The 7727-nt window shown below is 35.5% G+C and overlaps 1 protein-coding gene and 1 pseudogene across 1 annotated transcript; both read left to right on the top strand.

The window, feature by feature from the left end:
• Positions 1 to 1877: 1877 nt before the first annotated feature.
• Positions 1878 to 3693, top strand: LOC146908370 (uncharacterized; annotated as a pseudogene).
• A 475-nt stretch (positions 3694 to 4168) lies between these two features.
• Positions 4169 to 7161, top strand: LOC146908369 (uncharacterized). The gene is made up of 5 exons (XM_085725356.1): positions 4169 to 5090; positions 5183 to 5309; positions 5400 to 5690; positions 5831 to 5932; positions 6670 to 7161. Exons 1-5 carry the CDS (start codon positions 4537 to 4539, stop codon positions 7141 to 7143), a joined length of 1548 nt encoding a protein of 515 aa, XP_085581482.1. The 5' UTR covers positions 4169 to 4536; the 3' UTR covers positions 7144 to 7161.
• Positions 7162 to 7727: the final 566 nt, after the last annotated feature.

Here is a 7727-nt window from a genome sequence, read left to right as displayed (position 1 = left end):
GTATTTTGTAAGTTTTTTTGGTTGCATAATGACAATTACAGTACTTTATTTGAGAATATGACTGAGATGAAATTATCATACTTATTATAAAAGCCAATTAGGTCAAGCAAATGCTTAACCCTAATTGCTTTTGTGTTTTCCTTCCCAAACACATCTCCTAGGTGTGTTATGCAAGCTTTAGTACCATCATTTAATGCTGCATTTAATGCTGATTTTCAAGTTTTCAAATTTGAATTTCCCTCCCAAGTGTGGACATGTCATCATTAAAGTCTCCTTGGTGTGTTATGCAAGCTTTGGTACCATCATTTAATGTTGATTTCAAGTTTTCAAATTTGAATTTCCCTCCCAAGTGTGGACATGTCATCATTGAAGTCTCCTTTGTGCTGCCAACTACTCAACTTAATACTTCATATTAATGTTTAAACTTCTCAAAGCTTCAGCTGACTCTCTATATATAGAGGCCACACGCATAGAAATCTTGCCACCCTCCTTTAATCCTTTTGTCTTGCCAAAATCAGCAGCATACTACCATGTCTTATAGTGAGTTTGAAACTTTATTTGCACTTCATTGTTTGAAAGATGACATCCATTTCATTTAAGCATGTTGTTATTGAAGCATACCATTTTCGTCATAGCTACAACGAGGTTTTATGTTCTGATGCAAGAAATCTTGCATATTGCCAGGGAACAATGCCAGGAGCAAGTAGTCCTCGCAAATTTGCCAGGAGCTATGCCAGGGAAAACTCCTGACAAAGTTGCCAGGGGCAACCCCTCACAAAAGCCGTGGCAAAATGTATGGATCAGAAAAGATTCTTGTGTGGTCAGGAAAAGCAGGATGGTACAACACTTTGCCAGGGGTTGTGCCACAAAAAACCTCTGGCAAATTGCAAAGCCTGCAAATTTGTCAGCACAGCCTGCAAAGGCTACGTGAATAGCCTGTATTGTAGGGCTGAAATGAGTTGACCAGATAGCCGTTGGGCTCTGTGGCGGTTTGCCAGGGGCAAGACCCTCGGATAACCCCTGGTAAATTGCATCTATACAATTAGTCCCATCATTTAGAGAATCGTTCCATTTCATTTCAGACACAGCATTTAGAGGAAAAAATTTCTCTTCTTAATAGAGAACATAAATCACCAAAAACTACTCTCCACAAAACACTCTCTTCTTCAACAACACTAATTTCTTTCACTTTGGTAAATTACTACACCTACATTTTTATGCTTCTATTTTATTTTCTTATATTGGCATATAATTTTATATATGTTGTTGTATTTAATAATAAATATGCATGTTATTTTTTGGTGAAGCCTAAGTATTAATGCATGTTGAATATATGTTTGTTTTTGTCTAGATCATCTCTTGAATATATGTTTTTTTTTTTTAAAATGTATGTTGAATATGTGTTTTTTTTAATTAGATCTATTAGTTTTTTTATTAGATCTATTAGTTTCTTTTCATTTGATATATATGTTAAAACAAAAGAAAAAACCAGAATCGAATTTTTTTTATAAAAAATATTTTTATTATTTAAAATCGTATTTTTTAAAGTTTAATTAAAAAATATGTTATTTATTAAAATTTTAAATTTATTGGTGTAATAAGTATTAAACTGATGTTATTATAAGTAAATAGAATTAAAAAATTAATTTAAATGAATAAGTATAAAACTGATTTTATTATAAGTAATTAGAATTTAAAAAATAATTTAAATGAATAAGTATAAAACAGATTTTATTATAAGTAATTAGAATTAAAAAAATAACTTAAATGAAAAAGTATAAAAAGTGTTTATTGAAAAATTTTGTGTTAGTAGCGATGCTTAGGGAAAAAAAAACTAATTGTTATATATGTGAACGTTATAGCTGAAGGTGCCAAAGATGGAGTATTATCAGCATTATCGTAGTTGGATGTATGACAGAACGTTTCCGGGAAGAAGAGGATTGAAACCCCATTTTGTAGATGGAGTTCACGGATTTATTTCATGGGCATGGGTACAACAAGTTTGTAAAGATGAGGGAGGGATAAGATGTCCGTGTCTGAAATGTGCGTGTAGATATATAAAGACTGACCTCAATGAAGTGAAGAAACACTTGGAGAAAGTTGGATTTATGCCTGATTATTGGGTTTGGATTTATAACGGTGAACAATTTCAGAATTTTGGGGCGGGAGTCAATGCGCAAGCTTCGAGTAGTGGAATAAATGTGGATGACAACGAGCAATTCAATGATGAACAATTCAACATGATGAATGATATGGTCACTGATGCTTTAGGAGTGGAATTGTCTTACAATGATGACGTTGAAGATGAACAAGGCGAACAACCCCCAAATGAGCAAGCCCAGAGATTTTACCAGTTGTTGAGTGAATGTAATGTCCCGCTGTTTGAAGGGTGTACGCAATCAAAGTTATCAATGTGTGTCAGACTTTTAGCTCATAAGGCAAATTATAGTGTTGCTGATAAAGGCGTGGATGACATTACGGAGATGTTGTTGGATGTGACTCCTTTTAAAGATAATTTGCCAGCAACTTATTATGACGCTGAGAGGTTGGTGATGAGGTTGGGATTAAAAGTTGATAAGATTGATTGTTGCATAAACGACTGCATGTTGTTTTATAACAATGAATTTGGGAAAAATGACGGAGCATTGGTGGAATGCAAATTTTGTCAGAGTCCACGGTATCGTCTAACCAGGAGTGGGAGGGTTCAAGACAATGTTTTACTTGCCAATAATACCAAGATTACAAAGATTGTTTGCATCGATGAAAACTGCTAGTCATATGACATGGCATCATTCAAACAAAATTCCCAGAGTCATGCGACATCCATCTGATGGTGAAGCTTGGAAACACTTTGATGAAGTATATCCTGATTTTGCAGCAGATCCGCGTAATGTAAGACTTGGATTGTGCTCTGATGGTTTCACTCCATATATCCAGGCATCAGGGAAACCCTATTCTTGTTGGCCGATCATTGTAACCCCCTACAATCTCCCTCCTGACATGTGCATGACAAAGTCGTACATGTATTTGGCGTGTGTTGTTCCAGGCCCAGATAATCCTAAAGCAGGCATAGATGTGTTTCTAGAACCTTTAATTGATGATTTGAGGAGGTTGTGGATTGGAGAATTGACATACGATATTTCAACCAAACGGAATTTTCTAATGAGAGCATCTTTGATGTGGACAATTAATGATTTTCCAGCGTATGGCATGTTGTCTGGTTGGAGCACTCATGGGAAAATGGCTTGTCCACATTGTATGGAAAATAGGAAGGCGTTTACTTTGGAAAATGGAGGGAAGAGTTCGTGGTTTGATCATCGTTGTTTCTTGCCTCATAATCACCCGTTTAGAAGAAGTAAGAATGGCTTCTTGAAGGATAAGAGAGTAGTGGTTGGCCCGCCTCCTAAAATCACATCAGAAGAGGTGTGCACAAGAGTTAGTGATTATCCTAAAGTCACTGATTTTGGCACAACTGTCCCAATACCAGGATATGGAGTTGACCACCACTGGACAAAAAAGAGTATATTTTGGGACCTCCCTTATTGGAAAGATAACTTGCTCAGACATAATCTTGATGTAATGCACATTGAGAAGAATTTTTTTGACAACATATTTAACACAGAGCTTATGGAAGAGGAGGTTCAACTTGTTAGTGGCTTTGTAAAATTTTATTTTGTTATTTTTTTTCCATAACTCTATTAATGATTGAGTAGTATAGAGTTACCTTCCATTGCAATATCATGTGATGTGGAGAGTTGACAGATTATATTTGTTAGCAGATTGTGGATTGGGTGATTGCTCTATTTCGGGTGGACTACATGATAATGTTAATATGAAGTCACAAAACAATGACATAGAAAAAGTGGCAAAACAGAAAGTTTTATTTAATTAAGTTTGTTGTGTATAAGTTTTATTTAGCGCAAATCATTACTTAATTTACATTTTTACATCCTACTAAATCTACTATTGAATACTAGGAGTAGTAGAGGAGAGCCATTAACATAAGCTTTTGTCACCACAGTTTGTGGAGTAATAGGACGAGAGGCATTAACATAAACTTATGTCATGTTAACCTCAGTTTGTGGCATTTTTGTTGTTACAGCAACCGAAACAATAACATAAACAATTGGCTGTCACAACACCATTAGCTAGGTCAAGACCCCCTTCCTGTTGCAACAACATGATTTGCCATAAACATAAGAACAACAAAAACAATAACACAAGCTATTTTCTTCATAATTATGGTTGTGTTTCATTTTAAGATTTTATCATTAAATAAATTAGAATGATTCAACTTTGATTTATGGCTTAAATATGCATTTGGTCCCTGTAAATATAGTTAGTTTTTGTTTCGGGACTTGCAAAAAATAAAAAATAAAAAATAAAAAATAAAAAACATCTCTGCCGATATTTTTTTTAAAAAGGTCCCTGGCCCCACTTCCAAGCTGATTTGCCAAGATGTTAGAATTACTATGGTTTAATTGTGATGATTTATTGTTTTGATATGATGTTTTTCTTATTGATACATATCTAGGAATGCCTCCGAAACAAAAAGGAAAGAGCAAGGGCAACAATAGGAAGCGGTACAGTACTCATGTCGTGGACCCGGCAACAGAAGCGGGATTAAACCCCATACCTGCCATTTCAAATGCATCTTCTAGCCAGGGATCATCTGCATCCTCCCAAGGTAGTGTAGCTGCCCCTGCTTTGAGTTCTGGTCCTCCTCCCACGTACACGGGCCCTCCTGTACATCCAGGATATTATGGCACCATACCTCCTTTTGGGACCAGCTATAATATCCCACCATATTCAGTCCCACCACAAAACATTCCCTTTCCCCAACAACAACTAATCCCTCCACTACAAAGCATTCCCTTTCCCCAACAACAACAAATCCCTCCACAACAAAACTCACCCTTTCCCCAACAACAACAAAACCCACCACAACCCCAACAACAGCAAAACCCACAACAATTACAACAAGAAAATGTGGTCGAAGAGGATGGTGGTGGAGAGGTGATTGATGATGTTTTCCCGGATTATCCGAGAGATTCTCATGGTCGATTCATCTTAAAACCTAGTGGAAACTCGTAAGTATTATCATATTACCTACATACTTCCATTTCAATTATTTTATGTATATTTTAAGTTGTAGTAATGTTTAATTATGAGTTTTTATCAGCTTTTTACCTTGCAAACCGGCTGCTGAAGCTATCAGAGCCATCATCCATAACTGCTATCATAAATTTTGGAAGACATATGGTGATGTGGATGAGAATGAGAAAGAGCGCTGGTTTAGGCTCTTTGAGGTTACTTCAAATCTATATCATAATTTTTATTTTATTTCATATGTGCATTTGTTATAGTATACTAATTTTTTTTAATATGTTATAATGCAGGGTAAGTGTTCTTGGAAAGTCGAGTATCATGATATAATGCGGCGTAATTTTCATATTAGAGCTTCTGCGCGTTTTTCGGATTTGCTTAGAAGAGCCCGTATTCGGTTTGAGGAGACAAGAAATCGACCACATTGGATTGGCCCGCCTATCTTTGATGACTTGGTTAAGTACTGGGCATCTCAGAAGTTCAAGGAAAAATCAGAGAAAGCAAAGAAGAACCGGGCGTCGGAAAATGGAGGATGCATTCACACTGGTGGTTGCTTAAGCAACGGAGAGCATGCTGAGCGTTTGGTAAAAATAATAAACTTTTAATTATTTTTTCGTATCATATTTAAATTTGATTGTTTTAAATCAACACTACTAAATTTATGCATTTGACCATAAAATTTAATGTTTAATTAATTGATAATTTTATTTCTTGTGACAAATAGGCTAGGAGGTTACGTCGGGATCCCTTTATTAACGAGCTTCACGACAAAACGCACAAAAATAGCTCCGGCCAATACTGCGATGAGCGTGCTAGGAGAGTGCAGGTAATCTTTGATAATTACATGTCACATTTTAGGCGTTAATGTTATTATTCTTTACATGAAATGTTTACGTGTCGCGACTGCTGCATTTTTGTCCCTTGTTGTTTCCTATGTTGAGGCTGACTGTGTGTTTTCTACTGGCGTGCGTATCAGCTTCTGTTGTGCTGGTTTTAGCCTATGTATTCTTTCAACTTTATGTGTCTATAAAATGTCACGAATGGAAAATAATAACTGCTGGGAATCCAGGTTTGCCAGTGTCTTCATCAACTTATCATGTGACATGATGAAATCTGGGAGCATGAACTATTAATAGTTTGACAACCATGTATCTGTTTAATCAGTTTTAGATGCAGAACAAAATAGAATTCGTATTATGAAATTATAGGGACTAATAAGCACTTTAGTCTAAATAATAATATAAACTGATAACAGTAAAGGCTTTCCCCCTATATATGCAGCTTATTGCTCAATAGAAAACGGTTGCAAATAAACACAAGTATGACAAGTTGGGGCCTTTAATAAAAGATGACACTATTTCATAACCATATTTATATCCATTCATCAATGTGTTATAGAAAAGTAAACAGATTGTTAACTTACCCATAGGTCCAGTCCCTGTTTCTCTGCTATAATCTATCAAGTCTTTCATACTATTTACCACTTCTGATATCTGCAACACAGAAAAGAACATAAAACTTTGTCCAGTGGTGTCATTAACTATTTTGTTATTATTTGAACAGGAGGAGTATGACCGGCAGCTGGCTGAGGCTATTAAAAATGGGTCAACTGTTGATCACACTTTGTCCTTCCGCACTTGGACAAAAGTTGCTGGTGAGAAAAAGAAAGGAAAGCTATATGGTCTTGGAAACTTAGCTGCTAACTACCGGAAGGGTAGTGTTGCGTCAACCCTAAGACTTAGCCTCAACCATGGTGAAGGATCCTCCCAGCAGCCTGAGCTGACGCCGGAGATGCGGGAGCTTATACATAGTCTGACACAAGAGCAGTTTGCACAGCAGATGGCGAGTCAAGCAGCCGTTGTGCAAGACTTGCTTAACCGCCAAAGATCATATGAGGAGCAGCTGGCTCAGTTTAGGCAAGCGCAAGCTCAAGCTCAAGATCCCTCTCACACTAGAGCACCGGTTTTAAGTCCCAATGTTGACCCTTATCCGGTTGATAGAGATGAGGAGGATGATGAGGATGATGAGGAGGATTGAAGTCCCACTGTTATGATATATTCTATCTTGCCTTTATCTATTTAATTTCTTGGTTGGTAATATTTGGGGAAGTTTCTTATACTCCCCGGTACAATTTCTATCTATTTGATACTTATGTAATATTTTGCACAATTTTAATTTCAATGCTACAGGACTTGTTATTTTATGTGTGCTATTACTTTAATTTGCATTGTTAACTTCTTTTTCTAAACCAATTAAATTAAAATAACATTTTAAAAACGTTTTTTAAATAATTTTTATTATTAAATCAATTTTTAAAAAGAAATAAAAAACAATTTAAAAACGTTTATTTTAAATATTTTTTGTCTACATTAGTTATGGCATATGAAAAGTGTGAGCCTATATGTTGACAATATTTTTTGAAGTAGGAAATTTCTTTATATTATTCACATATTCAGATCATATAATATTGATGACTGTTTGTTTCTGTGATGTATTTTCTTATACTGCACTTTGTTTACAACGCTCTTTTTGCCGCTATTTAGACAACTTTAATTGACCTTGCATGTTTTTATTATTTTTTAAAGTAGGAAATTTCTTTAGATTGATTCACATATGAAGGT

The sequence above is a fragment of the Medicago sativa genome, chromosome 7, assembly GCF_051527215.1.
Source record: "Medicago sativa cultivar Bolivia chromosome 7, Bolivia_mono, whole genome shotgun sequence".
Lineage (NCBI taxonomy): Eukaryota > Viridiplantae > Streptophyta > Magnoliopsida > Fabales > Fabaceae > Medicago > Medicago sativa.
This window is presented reverse-complemented; position numbering and strand designations above follow the sequence as displayed.